A 27783-nucleotide genomic window follows, 5' to 3' on the forward strand; every position below is an offset into this window, starting at 1 on the left:
TTATGCAGAGGTGCTTTTTTCTCTCTCACTCACTAGTTTCTAATTGTAATCATCTCCTGTGCTTTACCAATATGGTCTTTCTCTTAACTCTGGTCCCTTCATAGGTCAAGCATTCCCCTCTTCATCTAGGTTTAGAATACTTCTAGGTTTAGAATACTTATCTATGACCTAGTTTGGAAAATGCTGAAAAGGTAAAACCTTATATTTGGAAAAATATAAGACAGGTACATTTGAAGGAAAAATGGTGAAAAATGAGGTGTAATTTATATTAAATGTGATTTTTCTGCAATGTATGTGTCTATATTAACAAAAGTCATCTATCTATCTATCTATCTATCTATCTATCTATCTATCTATCTATCTATCTATCTATCTATCTATCTATCTATCTATCTATCTATCTATCTATCTATCTATCTATCTATCTATCTATCTAGAATGAGAAAAGGGTCAGAGAAACCTATACACTAATTCATCAGGGTACCTTTAACAGGTTTCTTCTGTTCAAAATGCAGCATAGCACAGCAAAACCAACTATATCTTCTTTTTCCTCAATTCCTCCCACAGGCAAATGTTATCTATGACCTGGGAGCACTTCCGGAGCTGGGGTATAGTCTGCTGGAAGCACTTCTGGGTCAAATAGAAGTCCCTGAAAGTAGGGATTGGCAGCTCTCCCTGGCAGCCCCCATGAAACCCAATGGGTTTAGCTTATTGTATTACAAGTCCCAGCATGCTCTGTGGGTGTTCAGGTGGGAATCCTAACTCAGGGATGCTGCTATCTAGCTTATCTGGGGAGAAAATATTCACCCATTATCATCTCCCCCAGTCCTTCCATTGCACTGGCCTCCTGGCCAGGGAAGAACCCCTGTACAATTGCTGAAACCTCAATTCTAATTACTTAAAAAATATTTCCAATTATCAAAATATTAGGCTTGAATGAAAAATGAAAATTACTCAATTATCTTTGTGTAGCTGCCTTTTAAAACAATGCTGCCTTAAAGCCTTTGGAAAAGAAGTGGGAGAACAACATCTTCTAAAAGAAGATAAACAATTAAAAATACACACATTTGCTGCATTGCTGGCTTTTTAAATTTCTTTCTATTTGCATTTATTTATCTGACATTTTAGTGATATATGTAGGTAAGTCTATGACTTTCTGCATACGGTGCTTTCATGTTAGCACCCCATAAAAGACGAAAGCATCAATTTTGGATCAAAACCAGGACAACCTGAATGATGGTACAAAAATTCATGTGGTGTACGTCATGTGAAATACCATGTATTCAGTGAGACAGTTTAAGTATACCACCTGATTTCTGTTTAACAGTTATTGGGTTAATTTAAAATCTAATTAATCAAAGAACAAATATTGACCATATATATGGCTAGAACTACAGATATATGCAGAAATCAATCAATCAAACATCATTGGTAGTAACACGAAATGACAATTAACCTGTCAAGGGTATCAGTCTTAGAAGACTATGGACTCCAGTCCTTGATCTTAAGGCAGTGGAAGCAGGAGTTTCCATTTGGGGATGACTTGTACAAATCTGCACTTTGATAAATGATTAATCACTGCTTCCTGTGCAGTATACTCTTAATATTTAAGCCCACTTTCATTAATGAACTGTGAAATAGCTTAGTACCTGGTTTAAAAATAATGTGTTATAGTCCAATTTTGTGGGCTAGCATGAATAGAGTTAACCTGTTCTAATTTGTACTGTGTAAGGGCAACACTGCATGTATTCATTTTTCATTGGGTCAGTAGTATAATCCTCACTGACCCATTGAAAAAAATAACTACAAATAGGAGTAATTTTGGTTAGGTTTACAAGCAATATCAATACATTTTCAACTTATTTTAACCCCATTAAGAGAGTTATGTGTAGTTCCTGCCATGCACCTGATAAGAAAAGGACAGGCTCTAGATTGATTAAGAAGACCTGAAAATGGTTGGATAGATTCTGAACCTACTGACTCTGTAAATTTGATAATGAATAGATAGAGGGCAGTTGAGATTCTCCGGGTGAAGAGTAACAAAAAAAAGATGGAAAAAATATTGTGGACCACCCCTAGATATTGAGACAGAAACAATTTTAAGATAGTAACTTCAAATCCCATTCTAGTGCCCTTTAAGATTTAAATTCTGGGATGCAATTCCTGTAAATAAGCAGTATCAACCCACCAAGGTGAACTTGAATTTTAATGTTGGTTTTGCAGAGGTGCATTGTCTCTATTACTCACTAACTTCTAATTATACTTTTCTCTTGTGCTTTGCTGCCATTGTGTTTCTCTTTGGTACCCTTACGACTCAAGCATCCCCTTCTTAATTTGCAGATTTGGGACACTTATTTATGACAAGTTTGGAAATTGCTGTAAAGGTAAAACCATATATTTGGGAAAAGTATAAGACAGGTGCATTTGGAGGAAAAAAGAGGTATAATTTATATTAAATGTGATTTTTTTATGTATGTGCCTATATTAACAAGAATCATCTGCAGTCAAGAAGTGAATTTGCTAAGGTAACCTAAGATCCTCAGGAAGAATGCTTAATATTTGGATCAATATCAACCACTTTTACATTTTGAGGTTTTGATTTTTGTCGAATTAAATGTGTTTCAATAAAATACACACATACTACACACATAACTCCACATACCATATTTGGCAAAAATATATAACATGACATTAATATTGAATCTAAACAATCACTGTTTAAATGATTCTGCAGACAAAGAAAGAATGAAAAATTAGATTTTTCATTGTTATTTTCTAATTTACTAATTACATTTCACGCAACCTTCATCACCCATATAGTGTTATGTCTTAAAAAGAAACAGCACTACTGTGTAAAATTTGACACTGTGTAAATTGTATATAGTCTCCCCATTTCCATATGGGATCTCTTTCAGTATATCAGTTTCTTCCTACATGTTAAAGATGTGCAAATCACATCTGTTGGTAACTATAATTTGGCTTGGTATGGGATGATGAGTTTGAGTGCACCCCATGATGGACCACCCTCTCCTCTAAAGTTGTTTCCTGCCTAATGCCCAGTGCTCCTGGGATGGATTCTGTCTCCTTTTACACCTGTATTAGAATAAGAAAGTTAAGGATGTGAACAGATTAATGGACATCATAAAAAAAACATTGGTAATATTTCTACACACAATAATGATTATCTGCTCTATTTTCTTATACAAACATTAACAGGAATAAGCAGGTTCATAAATTTGATGGATTGATGGTCAGTTTTGCAGTACAGTAGTTGTTTTTCTTTTTCAGTTTGATGTTTAAGTAATATTTACGGTAAAAGGTGTGTGCAATTATGGAAGACTGAGAACACTTTTTACCAAAATATGTATGTTAATTATTTTATTTGAACATATAAAATTCATGCATATCATTTACAAAATCACTTTGCTAATTATAAAATTTGTCTAAAACAACTTTATTATTTGTCCCAAGGGGAAAAATTAGCTTTTTACAGAAGATCAATAAATAAATATATCAAACAATAACAGCTCCCCTCAAATTCACACTATAATTAATAAAACACAAGACATTATTACAGTTATACACATAGATGCCGTTTTCTGTATCTTAAAAAGAGTGTATAACTGTACAAAGGAGGTACTGATTTCAGACTCACCTGAGATTGCCACTTTTGCTTTGCAAGGCAATCTATCTTCCACTGAACCAGCATCTGAAGACCTTTGTATTAAAAGAAATTTAAAATCAATTGGTGTCATATTAAACCACATGAACCAAATAATTACTATGTCTTACAAAAAATAAATCATGGACATGTTGTCTAAGTTGTCATACAAACTGATGACAGACCAAAAAACACCTAAGGAATGGACTTAAGGCAAAATGGAAAATGGGCTATTACCTAAGGGCAGTGGCCAACATGCAATATTGTGTTGGATGAAGAAACACTAATGAGGTTCACAATTCAGCAGAGAATGCCACACAAAGTCACTTAGGAGTAGGTGGTTAGACTCAAAGCTAGAAACATGGCTAAGTTTACTTCTTTAAATAATAATAATAAAAAAAAAATTACCGGGTGGAAGCACATATAAAAATATACTGGTAAAAAAAAGAAAAAACAGAATATCTTGCATTTAATATTGCTCTTGCTAAATTATTTATGAAAATGGATTAGTTTTAGTAAAACACCTTGCAATTTTCTTTTTTTATATAGGATCTTCACTAGGGATGGGAATCGAAAACCGGTTCTTGTTGAGAACCGGTTCCCACTGTTTCAATTCCTTGGAATTGTTTGCCATTTTTGCAAACGATTCCCCTATCGATTCCAGTCGCCTCGAATGACGTCACCACGTTGTGTAGCGTCATTTACCCAGCAGGAAACATGGTGCCTAAGCGGCACAAACGCTCAAAAGTTTGGTTATACTTTACGAGAAAAGATGACAACAGGACAACTTGCAATACTTGCAAAGTAGATATTTCATCAAAGGGAGGAAACACTACAAATATGCAAAAGCATTTGCTCACAAAACACGCGATAACCTTAAATGTATGTCATGTTTTTGATCCGCTCCGGACTAGTGAATCTCAACCCAACAGCAGCGGTAACGTTTGCACGTCCTCTCCCGTTAATACGGCAGGTAACTAATCAACTAACATTGCATATTATGTTAGCGCGATTTGCCTTATTGCAAAACCTGCTATTACTGTGCATTGCATTTAGATGACCATGACGAGAGAGACAGACAGAGTCTGGCTGTCTCAGATGCTGGCAGTTCTCGCTGCAGTCTACCGGTAGCTTCTCCTTTCACAGAGGCGGGGAAAAGTAAAATGACACAGGCCAGGACAGACGAATGTCACCGAGCAGTGACTAAGTTTGTGGTAAAAGGCTTGCACCCATTTGCCACAGTAGATGCCCCCGATTTTCGGTAAGTGAATGTGTTTAATTGTAGGCTAAGTCAGGGAATGTCAAAGTTGCATGTTCTCCTCTTACCAGATGTTTCATCCGTTTCCATTTATATATCTTTTAGAGAAATGACAAAGACTCTGAACCCTAAGTACAAAGCCCCAAACAGAGACAGTTTAACCAACCACTTGATCACTGTTTGGTATGCGGTCGAAAAGGCAAATCTGATTTCTGAGCTGAAACATGTGTTGAAGGCAGCCATCACTGCAGGTGGATGGACAAGTTTTAGTCAAGATCATTACCTCACAGTAACGCTGCATTATGTCAGGAATGGCCAGGCTCAAGAAAAAGTCCTCAAAACCAAACCAGTGTACCAGGCACAGACAGGGACAGCTGTAGCAGAGGAGATTGATGAGATCTTGGAGGAGTATGGTATCAAAGACAAGGTTGTGGCAGCCACTGTTGATAATGCGGCCAACATGGATGTAGCTGTCAAAATAGTTGATGGTTGCAGAATTGCACTGTGCACAGTTCCATTGGACTTGAGTTGATTGTATTTGTTGCTGGCTGATGTAGTTTTATTTTTGAGTGCTCAGCTCATATATACTTTTAAAAAGGAGAGTGTAAATGTTACTGGACATTCTTGTGTAATTGCCACAGAATAATTTATGTTATACTTTGTTATTGCTACAGAAGAATATTTATTTTATTATTATTTTACATTTACAAATTTTTTTCTGGGGACCCCGTGACACCCCATCGAGGAGCCGTAGGCTGGGGATCTCTTAAGATCTCACTGTTGGGTTTGTAAGATCATGCTATTCCTAAATTTCTATCTTGTTCAAAGATAAGATATAAAACAAAGTTCTAAGCTAATCGACCTGTGTGTTCTCCTTTTTTAAAAATAAGAATCGACAGGAGAATCGATAAACAATCAAATTGTTAAACAGAATCGAAAATGGAATCGGAATCGTGAAAATCTTATCAATTCCCATCCCTAATCTTCACACCTGTAAAGTAGGTTTATTAGGCTACCAGGGCCAATTAACATCCATGGTCTTGATGAATACTGCCAATAAAACTACAGAGAAACCTGAAATTCTAGCTAACATGCTTTATTCTGAACTAGAAAGCTTTTTATTTTTAGCCAGCCGCTCATTTAACTACTCCACAGGATTGCTATCAAGCTTGAGTATTCCTTCAGAGAGCAGCAACATGTTCAACTTGGGCAAATCTACTGGGATTTTCTCAATCAAAAGTAATCCAGTAAAAGAAGAAAGCTACAGCAGGGTAGAGTTATCCATATTAGCATTCTCTTTGTACGGCATGATTATTCCTACCTGTCAAGACTGAAACAGATAATTAAGACTTACACTGGATATGTGCTCAAGAAGACCTCTGTTAAAGAGGAGGAACATTTCTTTCATTTTTCCCAGAAATGCTTCCAAGGATCAATCTGTTCCGATTACTTATGGAGTCAAACAATGCGAGCTTTGTTTGTTTCAATAAGGAAGCATTTCAACACAATTTTATGCTGTAAAACTATGCAGTACTTATTTTCAGCAAAAATAGTGACGACATGCTTAATTTGCTAAAGCCGGTGCTTTATTTTTTAACTGGAGACTCAAAATGAATCATTGTGGTAATAGTTTTGCTCTAAAAAATAATTAAATTGATGTAAACATTTTCCTTGCAATGGATTGTCTTTGCCTTCACAATGTATTTAGCAGCATATTGACAATGAAGTAAACTTAGCAAGATCACCCCCATGCATAATTAATGAACTTCCTTCATTTGTAATCACCAGGATCAATCATATATGAAAGAATTGTGCTGCGCATGTCTAAGATACAAATCACCAAAGCAGTTCCTCTAAAGAACACCCAAGACCTCGCAACTTTTCACCATGTGAAGGGTATATGCATAACAAGTAATAAGCAGAATGGCAGGCAAGCAGTGAGTTGACTTGGGTATCTTTAAGGAAATGAGTAGAAAAAAATGAAAAATCAAGATATGGTATGGAAGAGCTGATGGCACAAGTTTAAACTTAACTGGTTGTATTGCTTATATATTTTGTCCCAGATGGATGGGGACCCTACCCATTCGGGACACCTGGATGGTCCCCATGATGGACAATACCTCCCCTGGGCCACGAGGGAGCAGCCGCCTGGGGCTATTTATGGGCCACTGGACTGGAGCTGGGACACTTATCCCTACCGGAGGACGTGGCCACCGCCAGGGGGCACCCAGACAGCTGTGAGGTCCTGGATGGCAGCACTTCCGCCACACCAGGAAGTTCTGCCGGAAGAATTCCCAGGGGCACCTGGAGTGCTTCCAGGGGCTCTCTCGACACTTCTGCCACACCAGGAAGTGTCGTCAGGGGGAGCACCTGGAGCTCATCCGGGTCGGTATATAAGGGACCGCCTCCCTCCAGAAGCTGAGCCAGAGTTGGGAGGGACGAGATGAAGCTTGTGAGGAGGAGAGAGGAGGTCGGAAAAAGAAAGAGAAGAGAAAAGAAAGAAAGGAGAAAAACAGTGTTGGAGGAAAGCATTGTGGTGCTTTGAAGAAATAAAGAAGTGTGTTTTGGACATTCTGGTGTCTGTCTGTCTGTTTCCGGGGGTATGCTTTCCACAATTTACATGTGCATCTGCTTACTTTCAACAGGGATGCCCACAGCTCCACCTTCCCACTCCCCTAAAATTCTTTACATATACATTCACATCTGCAGACTTTAAACCACATACAAATGACAAAAAACATCAAAACAAATACTTGAGTAAGCGATGTACACACATGAAAATTGTAAAACATATAATAATGATAGTAATATATACTCATATTTCCTATTATTCTTACTGATTACTCATTTCAATTCAAAAGAATACACTTTCCTGTAAAATTGTGTTTTGGAATGAAAGCAAACAAAACTCCCGTCACTAGAAAAACCAGAACTTGATCCAATTCAGGAATGTTTTACTCATGGCCAATTCTGTAGAGCATGCTGAAAAATAAACAGCTTCAGTGACCTAATAATATTATTATTGCTTATTATTTGACTGACATTTGTGTCCAAGGTGACTTGCAATATATGGGATAAAATTGGGTACATTTGTTTTGTTTTTCCAGTTGGAGCAAAGGCAGGTGAATTGACTTTCTAATGGTTACATAGTGTCAGTAGCAGGATCTAAACCAACAAATTCTGGGTCCAAAACCTTAACCACTACACCACAATGCCTGCCAATAATATTAGCCCTTGTTTAAAAAAAATGTTGTACACAGAAAAGTACATAATATTACTGATACATCCTAATAACCAACAGCACTAAATATAATATATACACTCACATACATTCTCTCAAACGTATACTGATTGGTAAAATGATATGCCTACGTTGAACAAAGAAAATGGTCACCCTAAAAAAAACAACAAGCTTGACCAACAATGAAGTCATATTGATACTGAAAATGCCAAAAAATGGCAAAACAGAAATGCATTGGGAAAAGGATAAAAAAATAAAATAAGGTGATCTATGTTGTTTTTGTGAGAATTTCTGCAATTTTAATCCAAGCAGCCATACTGTATACAGGGTGCACTGTTTCCACACGAATGTTAGATGTACTGTATTGGGGTGGGACATCTTTTACTAACCATTAACATGTCACATATTTAACTTACTATAGGCCATACTATACTGACATAAATTGTTAGAGAACACTCTGGCAGAAAATGCTCACAAAGATAGAAAGGAGTTAAGAAAACTAGGAACTGAAACTCGGTTATTAAGCAGACAAAAGGTCAAAACCAGAAGTCAAAGTATCAAGAGACTAAGTTTAAAAGAAATGCCAAAACAAAAGAGCAAAGCAAAAGTCAAAACTAATACTAGCGGACTGCAAAAAATCATTTGACAAAGGAACCACAAAGCTATTTCTAATATCCTAATGGGCTTTGTGCCATATTGATACTTTAATAGCTTGTTTTTTTTATTACCTCCTACTCTTAGGCTAATCAAAACTGTATTCTTATATAAATAATTCAAAACTAAGGCTGCATTCACACTACCACGTTTTCATTTAAAAATGTCATTTTTAAACGAAAATGGTCTCTGTTCACAATAACATTTTCACATTGTTCACAAAAATATTACTACTAAATGACCAAAAAAGCATATAATGTAAATGTTTGTCTACACTGGAAATGCATGCTGCATAGACACCTTAAAACGTGTATATCTTGAATTTGGCACAATTTTAAGCCTTACATGCAGTTACCAATTGATTTTCTGAATCACTCTGAATTTCAGCTTCAAGCTGTCTTTTAACATGCATTATGAGAGTGGTTACAAGCCTGACTGCCTCTCACTATTGAGCTGTCGCAGTATCAGAAGAATTCCTGTCATGTCAGAAATTTCACTTGGCCGTGTTGTATAGTGTGAACAGTCTCACAAGCCGATTTTCTGATGTCCCCATCAAATTTCCTAAAATTCACCGCGCAGCACAATTCCTGTGCTTTGTACACGTATAGTCTGATCATCCACATCATGTTATGTCAATTGGACCGAACATTCTTGTACAGTTTGAGCACATATATGACTAGCGACTCTATTGTGGAGTGTGAGTAGTTGCTTGACCATGATTTCTACAAATCACAGAAAATGCAATTCAGATGCATTCAGGTAAGCACTACAACAAGCACCATGGAAAGCACCTCTTCAATGCCCGCCATGTTGGACTATGTTTTTTGTTCCGTGAAGAGTGAGCAATCAGGGAATGAGATGTTGCAATAAACAGGATGCAATCAGGGAACAGCCATGCAATAAACAAGACCACAATGTAGTCTGTATTTTCAGAAATCTTCATTTTTGCCTGTCCACACTGAAAAGCCTCACCAATGTTTTTAAACTCTCTGGCTCTGGAGAGCATCTACAAAATGTATTTGTTTTCATCAGTTGAAAACACTGGGGTAATATGGATGAAAGACACAAAAACAGAGACAAATTTTGTTTTAAATAAAAATGCACTAGTATGGGCGGGGCCTAAATATACTTGTGTAGTCGTTAGTGAATATGTCAGATGCTCAATTAACAGGCTAATCAAAAGACAAAGACATTATGAAGGCAATCTTTGCAATGTCTGTAGAGTAAGAACTGAAGAAAGCTTCCTATAGTTAATGCATAACATGGAATTCAACAACTATTTGTAGAAAAGAGGCTTTTAAATCATATACTATAATTGCTAGTGAAAACCTATTGATTTCACTTCATTTTGACTCTACTTTTCTGTTGTGGAATACTTTGTAAAAATGTTTATGAAGACTAAAAGATGTTAACAAAATAATAGATAAAAAACTGGAATTTCTGGAACAAGGCAGAGATTTTGTCATTGGGAAGACAAAGATCAAATCAATAAAACAAAAAACTAAAACAACAGAACTTAAATGGTCAAAAGGACCAAAAGATTTACAAAAGGAGAAGCACAAAACCAGAAAACGCTGCTAACATTACTAAAGCCACAGAAGAGAATCTAAGGCAGCAGGTGCCTTAAATCGGGCTTTCAGGTACTCCTTGACTGAATACATGAGGTCCCATAAATAAATAATTGCTGAGGAAAGGAACTTGAGGAACTTTTATATACTGTATACTGTATAAACGAAAGTATACACACAAAGGGTAAAGTTTAGCAGAAGACACAACAGGGGATGGCATTGTAGATGCTTTTTAGGTGTGTCTGCGTAAAAAGTGAAAAATATCTAATGCGGTCTCCATGCCTATCTCTCTCTCTCAGAATGAAACAAGTTGCCTTCCACTAGTCTGATTTTATTGAAATTTGGCACATGCGTTTTTGCTCAGTTCTAAACTACATGACATTGTAAAGTACTATTTAATTTTGTCTACTAATGCATGTAATTGTTTTCTATTATTATTGATATTTTTCAGTATACTATGGCTCATTATTGCAAAATTATTTAATAAATATAAATGTGATAACTAGCTCTTCAATGAGGTCATTTAACTACAAAACTTATACTTTTGAAATCTGTTAACTAAGTTCCCAAATGAGGAGGATTAGATGTAATATCATATTCAGAAAAATGTATACTGTAACCATAACCAGTAATCACAATTAAATTTCACCACCATCCCCATTCAGCATTAAAATTTATTTTTTAAGTGGCAGTGCTAGTGTGTGAGGGCTTTTTATGCTTCATTTGCCAACAGCTGCAGTGTACATTCTTTTAGTTTCAGTTTTGCAGGAAGTGTTTGGGTTTAACAACTGTAATGCAATGCAAGCTTGTGCGCCTTATCAGCACCTCAATTGGGCCTCAGGCACTGCCCTTTCCTGCAAAGTACAGCAACTGAGCAAGTCCCAAATATTGGCTACCTCATGATTCTGAAACAATGTGGTAATGTATGACCTTGGGATCTTTGGTGAAGCAATGTGGTGTGGCAGCTACAGCATTCTATTTTAAATGGCAAAACTGTCTGGTTAATCCACACTTTTAAACTCACTGTGAAAATCTAAAATTCTGATCCAATTTAAAACTATAAAAATAAATGCAAACAAATGTAACAAGTACCACAGCTCTGAAATGGATAAGCTGGATGAAATGATTCATATAATGGATTTTACACATTGAATTGGTTAAATATAGGAAATATACAGTAAAGATAACAAAAAAGAGCTACACCTTTAATCACATACACATAAAAATAGTACACTCAGTTAACTAAAATGGAGTTTAAATTATGCTGAAAACAAAGTGCCACTTCTTAACAAGATAAAAAATCCTTACCACTGAGCTGATGTGACTTGTACTGTTGTGCTCTTTTTAGAAAAACACTAGCACTTCTTTTCCTATTTTTGCATTTTCATCGCTTAAAACTTGATTTAATTTTGCCCTCCACTCGGTGCATTTGTGTTTTATAGTCTGGGGTTGTGTGCTCTCTGTCACTGTTGCTATGAGGATTCCTGCATCACTAACTATACAGAGTTTTATTTAATGAGATTGATTCAAGAATAAAATTGATAGGTAGATCATTAGATAAGTGTAATATGAGCAGCAGTATCAGGGTCATTGTTTAATGTTGCTTAAACACAGCTTCAAAGCCTTAGGTTCAAATCTCAGTAAAGTCATTTACCAATAGAAATTCACCAGGTTAACACTATAGAACAATTTTAAAAACTGTTAAAAACCCATTATTTTAAAATGGCTTTTTTTCGTAGCTACATTTTAATTGTATCCCTGTTATTCTATATGGGCAATGAATTATTATTTTCCTCTGGGTTCTGCAATTCCCTACTAATTTGTAATAGTCTCTGCTGTCTTTTCAGATTCTTCTGTGGTGGCAATCTGCACCACCAGCACATGATCCAGGTACCATGCAGCCCCCTGTGTTTATGGACTGAATGGCAGGTGCCCCAAATGTCCGCATGACCACCATCATTATTAATTTCTTCCATGTGAAGCCTGAAAACTATAAGGACTGACTTAGAACATATATGTTGGGTAGAATGCCCAGTTGAGGCTGGGCTGTCTTTTAGCTTTGGAATCCCTGCAGATTTTGTTTTTTTCTCCAGGATAACTGGATTTTTTTTTCTGTCCTCCTGCCCTTTGACCTTACCTTTTTCTTTTTTACATATTGTATGATATTACTGCCTAATCATGTTTGTTTATATGTTATTTAATTTTGTAAATAATTTTGAGCTACATTGTTTGTATGAAAATGAGCTATATTAATAAATGTTGTTGTTGTTATGGAGTATGCATGTTCTTTCTTTGTTTTGGTGGGATGTCTTGTTAGTATTCTGGTTTACCTGCCACATTTCAAAGCCAAGAATGCTAGGTTAATTGATGACTTTATACTGGTTTGGTGTGGAGTTCTCAATCTACAAACGGATTTTAAACTAAAACGTTAACATGTCCAATACAATAAAGTTTATTACATTTAAGCCAATTTTCTCCCATTAGAAGGTCCCCAACAGCTACAGTCCAAATTATACCTATTCGATGCACTTACTGAAATTCCAAAATACATTTGTTTATTACCTTACTTCTACAATAATACTGCAGAATTTTTTACTTATTTAGGTTAGATTGTCTACTTCTTTCAATGACTGGGCTTTAAAGATGTACTTAAATTCCCCTTTGCAGAGGTGGGAAAAAGTAGTAAAATATGTACTCAAATAGAAGTATTACTACATAGACAACAATTTACTTAAATAATAGTATTTCACATCGAAACTAGTCAAAAACTACATATATGTTGTAGGAGACGGCCAGCAGCTCATCCCGGCCAGGATGCGTCTGCAATGGAAGGATGGGGGAAGGAAGCTTTTCAAGGACACTGCCTCCACCAAGACGTGAGATGGTAACTTCCCTGGACTGCGGTGGTGCCCTGGATGCCCGCAGGGCACTATGGAGTTCAGCTACACAGCCCTGCTGGGTAACGTGGGTGCCGCCAGGGGATGCTGTAGGAAGATGGTGTCGAGAACAAATTTTTACCTAGCATGGAAGTACTAATGGATTATGATAATGGAAGCACTGAAGTACTACCGGGCTGATTGAAAACCTGAGTTCTCCAGCTGACCCGGAAGTGTTGGCAAGTCATGTGGGAGGAAGAACAGAAGCACTTCCTGGTCAAGGACTATTTAAAGGACTGCTGGAAACCCAACAAGCGAGCCGGAGTCAGGAGGTGTAGGACAGAGCTTGCTGGGAGGTGTGGAGGAGAGAATTGTGCTGGTTTATTTAAATATTTATTGTGGCTGTGATGCTTGGAGGCACTGAAACGGAAGGAAAAGGAAATAATACTGAGTGCTTTTACCCTATGCCCTGTGCGTCTGTCTGTTGGGTTTAACACTAGAATTACCAGAGCCTACAAAATAATTTTGTCATTTACTACTAAAATATGACAAACGTTTCTGTTTTAACAATGTGTTTACACAGATTATTATAGAAACGGAACACACATGAAATGCATGTGTTCGAAATAACGATCTATTATTTCCACTCTAAAACTCCAGCACTTAATTCACTCCCAGATAATCAATCAAGGCATGAGCTGGGAGAAGTTTGTGCATGGTCTGCGGCGGTGGGGGATGGAATAGCAGGCTGCTTGCTGCTTGTCTTAATCGGCACATTTACAGGACAAAAGACGCTGAGGGAGAGGTGTGAACGGATTTAAGGTGGGCCGGATCTACTAGTTTTTTCTTAGGCTCTGGTAATTCTAGTGTTAAGGGGCAACAGTGCCACCTAGTGTCCACAATGTACATAGTGTAGTGAATTATTTATTGTACTGTATATGGCAATTAAACTTCAAACAAATTTAGTGTGCACATGTACCGTATATGAAATACAAAAAACTGTAAGGTATCTAAACAAAGCACACAGTAAATTTATTGTTTTGAACTTGTAACTATTATTGTACTCTTGTGCACCTGAATGACACTTAAATTTCAAGAAGGAGACCATGTATTTTTATTCCTAGAAGAACACAATAATTAAAAAAATAAATTCAATAAGGCTGCTATGTTCTTTACTTAGATTTGTTTAAAAATATTTTCATGTACATAAACTCAGTAGAAAAACTTACTTGCAAAACTACAACTCACATTATTTTTATTAAATGTCAAAAAATGACAGATTAAATGATGCAATTCAAAACAGAACTATTATGATAGATGAATCCAATGTCATCACTTTGTTCTGCTTTCTACTGGATTTTAACATATAAAAAAATGTTCAAACCAAAATTCAATCAAACAGCACAACAGTCATGGTGGTTTCAAAACCATGATTATTACTAAAATCAATAAACCATGGCATTTATCGACTGCAAAGTACCTTATAATCCAATAAAATCTAAAGTTTAGGGCTGGGAATCGATTAAAAAATTAACTAATTAATCACATAAATGTATGTAATTAATCACAATTAATCACATGTAATTATAAAATTAATACATAAATCATGAAGTAAACACACACTGAATCACAAATGTAATGTAGAATTGACACAAAGGAATCAAAAAAAAATTAATGACATAGTGATAACCAGAAGCAAATCCCAAGGGGTGAGCCAGGCTATAACCCCATGTATAAAGTTCAGCCCCTGCTTGACATTGTGGAGCCAACATATAAACAATTTTATCAGCCTGGCCATGATTTGTCTGTGGATGAATCAATGATAAAATACAAGGGATGCCTTTTTTTCCACCAATATATGCCAGACAAGCCCACAAAGTATGGCATAAAGGATTTTGTACTGGCAGAAGCAAACACTGGTTTCTACCTGAGAGTAATTACATATACTGGAAAGCATTCCTTTCAAAGAGAGAACTGTCCCTTGACAAGTCAGGTTGTGCTGGAGCTGCTTCAGGACTATGAACATTTGGGTTATGTTGTGTACATGGACAATTTTTATACATCGCCAAAATTGTTCATGGAGCTACAGAGCAGGGGAATTGGAGCTTCTGGCACAGTGAGGGTGAACAGGAGACACATACCTTTACAGTTGAAGCCAGACAGGTTGAAGATGAAAAGAAGTGACAATCACTTTGGGTGGATAACTTGGGGGCATTGGCATGGCATGATGTCAAACGGGTGACTTGTCTCTCTACAGTTCACACCAACAATATATGTGAGAAAGTAATTCGTTCAAAGGGAAACCCAGAAGGTAGGAAGCTGGACAAGCCCGTTGCACTTGAGGAGTATAAATGGCCGGAGTTGACTGGATCAGATGCTGGGGTAATATGCTTACAGCCATAAGTCCACCAAGTGGTACCACACTGTGTACCATCGCATGCGTGAGATTGCACTTACAAATGGATATATATTATAAGCAGGCAAACAGTGACAGCACTATGACTGCGGCAGATTTCCGCAAGAAGGTGGTTGACAGCTTGCTGGCAGATTATGTTGGAGTGCCTTTGGGAAAGCGAGGAAGGCCAGCACAAAGAGCAGTGCCAGACACGCTGACTGAGCGCCACTTTCCTGCAACATATGAGGACAAAAAGTACAAGCCCTGACTGTATTGTGTGCAGCAACAGACAATTGAAAAATAGGCACCAGTGCAACACGTATTCTAAGCAGTGCAACATGGCAATGCAGGCAAATGGCTGCTTTGAGCGATATCATACTTTGCAGGACTTTGCTTTGTAACATGTACAGAATGTGAAATCAAAATATGTGAAAACATATAGTATGCAAGCTCATACAACATGTAAAACAGTTACATTTGTCAAAAATAAATATTTTTGTTGATTTGATATGTTAAACAATTGCTTTGTGTTCACTTTTTTAAAAAAGTTAGTTTTTGGACAAATATTCAGCCTTGGGAGAAAAGAAACAAACAAAAAAATAGCCTTAAAAGAGTTAAAACAGTGACGTTACACCTGACCTTTTAACAAAACATTACTTGAGCAAGTACCACAAGAATTTGAGTGATTTCCAAAAAGGCAAGTTTAAAAGAAAGCAATAAGAAAACAAGTCCGATTTATTAATTATCAAATTGGCATAGCATGAGGCACATATGTGTCAAAGTCAAACAACTATTGACTTTGAATGCACTGCTAAACACTGATTTAACTGAAAGAATAAACATATCTTAAATGGGCCCACATTAAAACTCTGTAAATACTATCCTCAATTGCTCATAACCATCAATGACTTGTTATAGTTATACTTACTCTACATAAGTGTTTTTCAAATGGGGCACCATGGAAAAAACAGTGCAGTGTCTCTGGGTCTAGATCTGAGAAAGACACACTCATCAGCTTGTTGAGACCTGTCTGAGGAGAACAGGACAACTTGGAGAAGTCGACATAAAAACAGCTCTGCTATTGCCACACTTTAGCAGCCTGGAAATGTGTTGGGGGTCCTTCTGCCATAGTGCAAGTTCACCAGCGACTCTTGCAGAGCCGAGGGACAGTGGTCATATGAGTTGTCTCTGACCCCAGTTTAGTGGAGTGTGGCAGAGAGATGACCATCTGTGTGAGTGAGCAAGTAGATATAGGAGCTGGAAAATGTATCCAAAGTGCTCACTAAGTGCCGTCCGTGAATGACAATCTTCAACTGTTTTTTTCGGATTTCTAATACTGACACTGAGTATTTTTTAAACAGCATAGGAATTTGTTTTCAAATGATAATGTTTTGGAATTGCTAATATTAACGAGTCAGTCTGTATTTAAATTAACTAATATCATGACTCAGTATCAAGGTCATCATAACAAGCTGCTGCTTTGGTGTGCCGGAGCCTATTCCAGCTGTCATTGGGTGCAAGGCAGGAGCAAACCCTGGACAAGGGTGCCCATCCAGTGCAGGACAAACAGTCCAAACACACACCAAGGCCAATTTAGCTTTGCCAGTTCATCTAACCTGCATGTCTTTGGACTGTGGGATGAAACTTATGCTGACACAGGGAGAACGTGCAAATTCCAGACAGGGATGATCCGGGTTACAACTACTGTCTCCTTACTGTGAGACAGCAGCATTACCACTGCACCACCATGCTGCCCAGTATGAACAAACAAATGTAATACTGAGAAAATGAACTTTTATGTTTTCATAAAAATTTGGTCATTTGTTTAATACATGTAAAACAGGTAATCACTTCACCAAAGTACTTAAACCAATTTCCTTAGAACACTTACATTTACTACAAAAAAAAAATCCCACATTTGCATTTTTCATTATATTCTGCCCTTCTGTTTTATCGAGAAAGATGTTATCATATTAGCTTTACATTTAGTTCAGTTTCAAATTTGTATTTAGAAAAAGTAACATTGACATTTTTACGCTTGATCCTATTTTGCCTTGGCAGGTACAAGGCAGGAACAATGCCTGGACAAGACAAGAACCCATAACAGGGTGAACACATACACACACACACACACACACACACACACACACACACGCACGCACACGCACACACACGCACACACACACACAAGTACTTTTATATCCACTAAACTTGCAAAATAATTAGTGTTTTTATTAACATTTACTCAGGCACTTATTTTTCGGAAAGAAAACTAAGTTCAGTGAAAGTTTTCATTTTCAAATTAGGTATAGCTATTAAGAATTTAACATAGTTTTAAGACTATTTAACATTCTTACTTTTGTATATTGGTTATACTGTACCCTTCATTTTATTTACTAGAAAAAACAAAATGGACAGAACCCGTGACAAAATACTCCGACAGTGGTGCTTTTATACTATTATGTGTTGTGGGATATGGTCGGCCATTCATCCTGGCCAATACCCTCAGGTCGCTAGATGGAGCCCTCCTTGCAATGTGGAGATGCCCCGAATTCCAGCAGGGCATCATGGACTATGGAGTTTTAATACACAGCCCTGCTGGATAACGTTAGGGTCGCCAGGGGATGCTGCAGGGAGACACAGAGACGTTTATTTTCCATACAGCCCGGAAGTAAATCCCAGTCACATGGTTGGAAGAAATAAAGTGCTTCCAGGCTGATGAAGAAAAGGAGAAGTTTTTACCTGACCTGGAAGTGACAGAAGTCACATGGACTGAGGGACAAACACTTCCGGGTCACGGACTATAAAGGAACTCTGCGAAATCCCAGACAGATGAGCTGAGTTGGGAGGCAGGGTGGCTAAGCGTCTGGGAGTGGAGGATTGTGATTTGATTATTGATTTATTGAGTATTGTGGATGGAGGGTGCTTTGTGCACATTATCTATCTACAGTAATCCCTCCTCCATCGCGGGGGTTGCGTTCCAGAGCCACCCGCGAAATAAGAAAATCCGCGAAGTAGAAACCATATGTTTATATGGTTATTTTTATATTGTCATGCTTGGGTCACAGATTTGCGCAGAAACACAGGTGGTTGTAGAGAGACAAGAACGTTATTCAAACACTGCAAACAAACATTTGTCTCTTTTTCAAAAGTTTAAACTGTGCTCCATGACAAGACAGAGATGATAGTTCTGTCTCACAATTAAAAGAATGCAAACATATCTCTTCAAAGGAGTGCGCGTCAGGAGCACTGAATGTCAGAAAGTGAGAGAAAACCAAACAAATCAATAGGGCTGTTTGGCTTTTAAGTATGCGAAGCACCGCCGGTACAAAGCTGTTGAAGGCGGCAGCTCACACCCCCTCCATCAGGAGCAGGGAGAGAGAGAGAGAGAAAGAGACAGAGGAAAACAAACAGTGAAAAATCAATATGTGCCCTTTGAGCTTTTAAGTATGCGAAGCACCGTGCAGCATGTCGCTTCAGGAAGCAGCTGCACACAGAAGGTAGCAACATGAAGATAATCTTTCAGCATCTAGGTGTGCGAACAGCCCCCCTGCTCACACCCCCTACGTCAGGATCAGAGAAAGTCAGCGCAAGAGAGAGAGAGAGAGAGAGAGACACAAAAGTAAGTTGGGTAGCTTCTCAGCCATCTGCCAATAGCGTCCCTTGTATGAAATCAACTGGGCAAACCAACTGAGGAAGCATGTACCAGAAATTAAAAGACCCATTGTCCTCAGAAATCCGTGAACCAGCAAAAAATCTGCGATATATATTTAAATATGCTTACATATAAAATCCGCGATAGAGTGAAGCCGCGAAAGGCGAAGCGCGATATAGCGAGGGATCACTGTATTATAAAAAGAAATTCTGTCCTGGAAAGCAAAAAGCAAGTCTACGATACGTGATCTTCTCGTAAGACATTTTAAAGACCCGCGAGACCAAAGACACGCCCTACTTACAATCTATCAAATAGGACAATAGGCAGCAAAACATTCAGTCTTGTGAAGGATTTGAACACACACAGATCCAGGGCTCTCAGCGCATATAAAACATATAAGGTACGTTATAAATTAAATGTCGACATCTAAGCGAAGAAGAAAGCAGCGCGGAAAAAAGAGACTCAAATGCGTTGGACAGAAAAAAGAGCAAAAAAGAATAATCGAGGTGCAAATTCAGAAAATAAGGAAAGTAATTATCAGCCTGGAACAAGTGGAGTTGAAAAAAAAAAGCATGTCCAATCGGGCTCAGAATTAAAAGACAATGAGTAAAAGAAAGTAGAACTTCATAAAGACATTTACAAACGTTGACGCTAAACACATGCAGAGCAGGTTAGAGACTATGAAACCAGTGAAATTAGAAAGGCTCAAAAAAAAAAAAAACGGAGCTATACACATGTGGAGAAAGTTAAAGGATATGAAAGTAGGAAAATTAGAAAATATAAAAAAAGAAAGTAAAGATCGCAGTAGCGCAAACAAACAAACTGCCTCATTTAAGTATGCACCAGTCTAACTTTGGTTTTGCACAATTACTACACTATTGCACCTTAACACTTAATTCTACTTTATTCACATAATTTTACTTATTTATTATGTTCTACTATACTGTTACCTTTCAATCTATGACTTTTTGTTAATCTAACTGATATTCTTCTAACTTTGCACAGTTCTTGATAAGCAGATCAGGATGCATTTCACTGCGTGTTGTCCTGTATAACTATGCATGTGACAAATAAAGAATATTGAAAATTTCAAAAACGGAGTTTACCGCACATGCATTTATTGGTTACTTTGTTCATGTATATATATTTATCTGTCTGCTTATTTAAAAAGCTACATTTACCCCAGGAGTCAAAAACGTTCTGTCTAGCCCTTGTACAAAAACCTAGACAAAAACTGGGGTATCACCTTGGTAACCCCATGTACTTTTGGAACTGTGAGAGGAAAATAGCACAACTTTACAGACAGGAGCCCAATGAAGAACTCTACTTACTTTTTTACTTTGTAAAAAAAAATTATTAACTGCTGATGATGTAGATCGTTTTGTCTGTGCTGAAATTCCAAACAGAGAAACCTATCCTGACCTCATTAAAAAGATTCAGCATATTGGGACTGGCAAGATTACAAATATTGTTTTTACAGAAGTTCTGAAATAAAAGTGAAACTAATGAAATAGTGACAATTCAACGAAAAAAAAATCTTCAAAGTGTGTATCCGGAAAACCAAATATGGGGTTTGGCGAGCGAAGCGAGCAGGGGGCGAAGCCCCCTAGTTATTGTAATAAATAATTATTGTACTTTTTATCTGGTGTCTGACGTTTGGTCTGAGGATTCAAGGGGTCGACAGTGCCTCTATCTGTCACAGTGTCCACCGTTATGCTAACAACGGGATTTACCTTTCATAAGTATTAATGAGTGGTAAACGGCGAAATGTTAAATTCAACTAAAAAGTCTTAAGTAAACCGCTGTCTACATAACCCAGCTAGTAGCAGTTACCTGGATAACGTTTCGTGCTCTGTGAAAACTCTCTTGCAATGTCCCTTTCTGGCATTAATTGTACTGTAGATAAATCACCGTGCTTCATATTTGCATCTTTTTGAGCTTTCACAAACATCTTTCTGTTGGTCAGTGTGTGCTTTTTAAAGGTTTAAATGGGCTCACTTTTCTGAGAAATATTGCATTAGGTGGCTGTATTCTTTTCCATCTGTAAAAAGTAGCAGCATACAATGCTATGCTTTCTGTCTGCCATTGTCGTACACCAGACCTATTTAAATGGTGCCCACATGTGGCCCAGAAGCAACCTCCGAGTGGCCCAGTATTGGGGCCAGGGCTCCAAACTGCAAGTAAAATGGCCTCAAATGCAACCAAACTTAGGCTTTGCAGATTGGCATTTTTTTTATTGTTAAGCGGATGTGGCGTTAACATATGTGTTGGTACGGGCCCGCCTTTGCATATCCCTGAGCTGCATAAAGGCTAGTTGGAGCGAGGGAATCGCGGTGAAAAAGACGTCAGACTTGGAGACACGCACTGGACAATATTTCATAGTACACGGCGCCGCTGATGGGATGGTCTTGTATTTCAAATAATTTCAATGAGAGGCTGGTTACGCTTGTGCCAGCATAATTAACGAAGGGCTGAATATGACGCAACCGGTCATCAAAAAAGGTATGCATGCAATACATTTGAAATTCATCTGCCCATCATATAGGTCCCCTGGTATGAATATATCTGTCAGTCAGTCATTATCCAACCCGCTATTTCCTAACACAGGGGCCAATCCCAGCCAGCACAGGGCACAAGGCAGGAACAAACCCCAGGCAGGTTGCCAACCCATCGCAGGGCACACACACACACCAAGCACACACTAGGGACAATTTAGGATCGCCAATGCACCTAACCTGCATGTCTTTGGACTGTGGGAGGAAACTGGAGCATCCGGAGGAAACCCACACAGACACGGGGAGAACATGCAAACTCCACACAGGGAGGACCTGGGAAGCGAACCCAGGTCTCCTAACTGTGAGGCAGAAGCACTACCACTGCATCATCATGCCGCTCTCAATATATCTATGCCCTGTGGAATTCAGTTGTCTCTTCTGATTTGGCACGGTACACTAAGGTGTGATTGTCACCAATCTCCCTGTGTTCATGCATATTTGCATACCGTTTCTCGATTTCATGCATAATCCATGCAAAATGCCAGCCTGTCCATCAGTAAACATGTACAAGCATTTGCTTGCCCGCTGTTTCATCATGCACAGCGATGTGATGAAGTCTGCTTTTTAAGGTTGAAGGTGTATTACAGTCGTTTTACTGGAGTGCTCTGTGATTGACGGCCAACAGTAAACTTTGTTAAAATGGTATCAAAAAAGCCACCTTGCTAGTTGTTACTTCAGTTGTTTTGGCATGCACACTATATGTTCTGTTACCAATAAATTCTTCAGTGGGAGCTCATCAACAAAAAAACATAGAGAATACGATTTACTAAAAAGAAATAATAGAAATAATTATAATTAATAATTCATTACTTGACACCCAAGAACTCTGTACAAAGACATTTTTAAAGACAAATGATTCAAATAAATGTACCAATCCATTTTCACACCATATGTGGTAACTTGCTCTTAAACATGTATACTCGAGTAGTTTTTTTCTGGGGGGACAGGGAAACAATTTCAACAGGAAATGCTTTGTTGTGGAACTCAAACTTAACCTGTGTCATGAAAACACAGTGTGATGAAAACCGTGTGAATGAAGTAGTTTAACTTTTATGAAAAAAAAATTCATTGCCTGTCATGACCACCCATTTAAATTAGGGAAGGATCTCATATTTCAAAAGGGAAACAAATGTTATTGCTAATACTCTGCACTTTGATTGTATGCACTCTGAGATGTGCCTGGGTCAGATGTGAGCTAAATGTTTATTTTTGTATTTCGAAAGTAGAAAAAAAGTACTGCTGCTATCTCAGTTCAGTTATTGTTTTTTTAATATATTTGATATGCCTGTGTCAGATGTGCCCAAATGTAAAAGGGAAACAATGAATAAACATTACTTGCTTTTAAATATATTCATTTGTGTTGATTTAAAACGTGTCATTACCTGCAGCTTACCAGCTGATGAAAATGTCAGGTCAAGCTAAATTTCTTGGTTTGAAAATCTGGCCCAACTGAAATTGAAATTGAATAGCCCTATTGTACACGGTCTGGGTTTGCGCAAGGGGCGTGGATGTATGGTGTTCTTACGTCACATACGAAGAACCTTACTACCTTATCTTACAGAAAAAAAAGTAGTAATCAATATTTTTAATGGTACTCAATATAAAATTAGTACAGTATGAGTATCAATTACTGTGGTATCGATCTGCCCATCCGTAGCTCATAGTATGCTAAAAAAAGATCTCCGTAGCTGCTACCTTGCTTAGAAACTACCACCGTGCATTACTTGGATAGTTATGTTGCGTTCTTTGAATAAATTAGCAGAGATCCTGCAAACTTGAACATAGATAGGGATAATCATTACACTTCTAATATAATGACAAAATTCTACGAAATAGATCAGCCACTGTAACCTGGATGGAAGACTGGCGAGTTAAATACAGTGGTACTAGAGACTTATTTTGGTTTTAGTGCCACTCAAAGATAATTTATTTAGTACTTATGTGATATGATGTTGATTCGATCTTCTTACAGAAACCTGAAATGAAAAAAGATGCAGAATAATTTTTATCTTCACAACTTTTCTCTAGCACCTCACACTCCACCCGCTTTCTTGTTAAAGAGTTAATGTATTTGCATTTAAAAATACTTTAGAGTACAATTCCTTACAAAATCCACTCAAGTATGGTAAATACATGCAATTTGTTATTATTCACCACTGCCCCCTTGTGACTGAAGCAGATTAACTTCCTTCATTTTTTAGACTTGCTTCATCTGCTTACCTTTTCATAATATTCTATAGCATTAAAAAAAATACTTATGAATGGAGAAATTTATATATTGTCACAAAGCAACCCACCATACAGGCTAAGACAGAGTCTTAATGATGGGGTATTGAAAGTCTGGGGAAGCAGGAAAGAAGGATAGATAGCATAAAATCTGGAAAAGGTACAGAATGCAAGAAGCCATTATTTTGCATTTTTATTTTATGCGTTACAGGCTACAGACACAAGGATTACTGTTATCTAGCTTGAGATCTGTACAACTGTTAAAAGATGTTATCCCATGCAGTGTGTATGCATATAAAAGACAACTAAAAGGAACAGGCAGAAGTAGAAGGTTCTGCATTCAGACTAGAGAACAATTCATCCTCATATCTATGACAGAGACATATATAATGTTATACTGACAGGGAGAGTTAATATTTGGAAGGTCCTACATATATCTGGGAACTCATCTAACACTTCTTTCATCATGCAATAACTTTTGAAAGACACAGACCTCTATCTATGGAGGTCTTTGAACTTAAAAATAAGTAATGTTAACAGGGCCAACAGGACTACAGAGTACATGAACACAGGAAATGGACACCTATTGATACTGAATATTGGAGCACCTGGCCTCAAAACCGGAACCTTTGGGTTATAAAGCAGTAGTTCTTACCTCTGCACCATTCAAGAATACATATGAACTTCCTGTCAATTGACATTTGAGCTTGGGTTTTTAACTCATTGACAGCAACATGTAAATTGAATGATTTTTTTTTCTTTGGTTATATTCTTGAATAAAAGCGCACGTGTTTTATTTAATATTTGGACTAAAGTTTTCACACATTATACACTTCATGTCATTATTAGTATAACATGGACAACGTTTCTGCTTTAGGTATGTGTTCTGCATTTCTTGTCTTGCATTTGCTGCCATCCTACACTTACACAGATCATTGTACACACGGAAAACACGTGAAATGTATGTATTCCAAATAATGATATATTATGTACCCTATACGACTCCAGGCACCTCACTGCCAGATAAAAAGACGGACTTAGCTGTGTTGGTGGGAGAGATGAGATAGCAGGCTGCTTGTGCTGATCGACACATTTGCAAAACAAAAGATGCTGATAAGGAGAGGTATGAAGGAATTTAAGGTGGCCCAGGATTACAAGTTTTTTTGTAGGCTTCAGGGATTCTAATATTAAAAAGAACTAGGATGAAGAAAGTTTATCTTTGCATGCTGACTTTTCCCTAGGAGTAAATGTGGACTCTCAAGTGGCTGTTATGTTATTCACCAGACCCTGACCATTGCAATACTAATTACTTATTACTTAATTACTAATCCAGAAGTGACACCTCCTAATATTTCCTCAAAGGATGTGGGTGTAAAACTTCAGGGTGTTGGCACATCACATATTCCTACTGCCATTACAGCAAAGTTAATTCAGAGAACACCATATACTGCACCAAAGGACAGTAAAGATTTAAACTACTATATAAGTGACAAGACTAGCATCTGACTTTAGCAACATCAGTTTAGAACCCGATTGCACCCCCTTATAGGGAGGCTCACTTCCCAGATGTCAAACTAAATAGACTTGATTCAGGCAGTAAGAGACCTTGTTTTCTTCAGCCAGATTTGCAACTGAACACTGCATCTTCACTGTTTCATCATCCAATGCACACAGCACCAACTTTTCCTGCCGCAAATATGATGGATTTATTAATTGCCTCATAACATGGCATTTCAAAGCCAACCCTGCCTTACTTGGAGTATGGTAAGGAAAGTGACTGCTCCTCTTATGATGCCACTTGACAGTGTTATTAATTACCATATACACTTTACTGAACAGTATAAGTATCAAGTGTTACTTGGGCAGCTTAAACTACCAAGTGCATACAAATTAACCGAAGCATGCATGACACATACCCATACATGGCAGCTTTAAGAGCTTTAAAGGATAAGTATGGACAGCCTCGTCAACTTGTCCAGTGTGAAATTGGAGCGCTAATAAAAACACCTCCTATTAAAATAGGAGACTTGATGAACTTGCTCTATTAGTCCATTCATTTGTTGGAATGTTGAAAACGCTTAAAGGAGACAGTGGGTATGAACTGAAATGTGGCTCACATATTGATCAGTTTCTGCGCAAACTACCTCCTAGTTTTCAAGATGGATTTGTTGAGTACTTCATAACACAAGGCACAATGAGTGGAAATGCTGACACAACTTATATGTTGCAGGACCTCTCCATCTGGTTACAGACCAAGTCACGAGCTAAACAAAACATAGAGTGAACTGTTCCTCTTTACCAAGGTGAGGACATGAAGTCAGAGAAAAGAACACCACCCTCTTACATGAAGAAGAAAAAGAAAATCCCACCTCAGTGCATTATTGTGCTGAAGCAAGACCAGCTGAAAAACAGTGACATGCCCTACACCTACAAAAGGTAAATCAAACACTATGCCATACTGATTGTAGCTGCGGGTGTGTAAGGTATGATCAAGCACGGGTGAAATGTGTGCCAAAAGAAATCTCTCAGTCCAAAAGTTTGTTTTAAAATATTTAGTGAAAATTCAAAGCAAATAACCCATAGATGAATAAAGAAAAAAAGTTCTTACACAAGTAGAATAAAAGGCAAAAAAATTTAGAAAAAATGTATCCTCTCTAAACTTAGCTTTTCTTGTCAAACTTTAGTTGTTTCTATACTTAAAGATGCTTTACTTCTTCTTCAGTACACTTTAAACATACAACGCTGCACATTCAATAGAGCATGTTGTCTTTCATGTTACTTGGCTTGGTTTCATGTTACCGTGTCTTTAAGGCACGGTTTAAAACCATGTACCCTCAACGCCTTACACATAGCAAGGCAGGTCACTAACTGAGTATAATGTATGGTAAGAGAGGCTAGAAATAGAATATACCAATTCAATTCAACTTATGGGGGTTGTAGGAACCTCCCATAGACAATGCACTAATATTTAGGCAAACATTTATGTAACTTAAATAACTAGCAAATGGCTCTTACACTGCCCATACTGTGATTGTAAAGACCATTACTTTAATAGCTGTGCAGAAACCAAGAGGTTAAGTACTGACCAGGTTATAGGATAGATTAAAGGCAATGACCACTGTTGAAAATGTGCACGTTCACATAAGCCTTAAGTCTGCATATTAAAGAAGTCCTGCAGCTCTTCCAAGGCGCTTCACCTGACCATACTGCATGAGACAGTTACTAACTCGATGCAGAGTGTCCTAATGACAGTTGTTGAGCCAGAAATTATATGTTTTGGTCTTCAGCCAAGACTACATAATGACATGGTGAAGATTATAAAGGTGCTGCTCCACAATGCTGGGTGTGGGATCGCTTTGTTGGGAGTGCTTCTCCAGTTTCAAGAGCATTCAGTAGCGATCTGTAGGGACATTAAAGCAATATTCCATCAGGTTCGTCTTTTGTCTGAGGACTAAGCCCTGCTCAGATTTATTTGGAGAAATATGAACAAAGACAAACCACCCGAGGTTTACGAATAGCAGGTATTACCATTCTACACTACGTGTAGTCCCTGTTGTGCCACATTTGCATGACAGAAACATGCACAGGACTATAAAGAAGGTAATGAAGATGTGTTTGACTCCATTAGCAATGCATTCTATGTTGACAGCTGCTTAGAGTTTGCCATCCAAGTCAGCAGCCAAGCAATTAATTT

At 37.7% G+C, this 27783-nt stretch overlaps 1 protein-coding gene across 6 annotated transcripts in view; it reads right to left on the reverse strand.

The window, feature by feature from the left end:
- The window catches only part of rtkna (rhotekin a), a 277698-nt gene that overhangs the window by 60948 nt on the left and 188967 nt on the right, over window positions 1-27783 (reverse strand). For all 6 annotated transcript variants that reach the window (XM_028804655.2, XM_028804654.2, XM_028804656.2 and 3 more), the window contains exon 3: window positions 3656-3717. In XM_028804655.2, the coding sequence (XP_028660488.1) occupies window positions 3656-3717 (62 nt within the window). The remainder of the gene's footprint in view (window positions 1-3655; window positions 3718-27783) is intronic.

Source organism: Erpetoichthys calabaricus, chromosome 7 (genome assembly GCF_900747795.2).
Source record: "Erpetoichthys calabaricus chromosome 7, fErpCal1.3, whole genome shotgun sequence".
Lineage (NCBI taxonomy): Eukaryota > Metazoa > Chordata > Cladistia > Polypteriformes > Polypteridae > Erpetoichthys > Erpetoichthys calabaricus.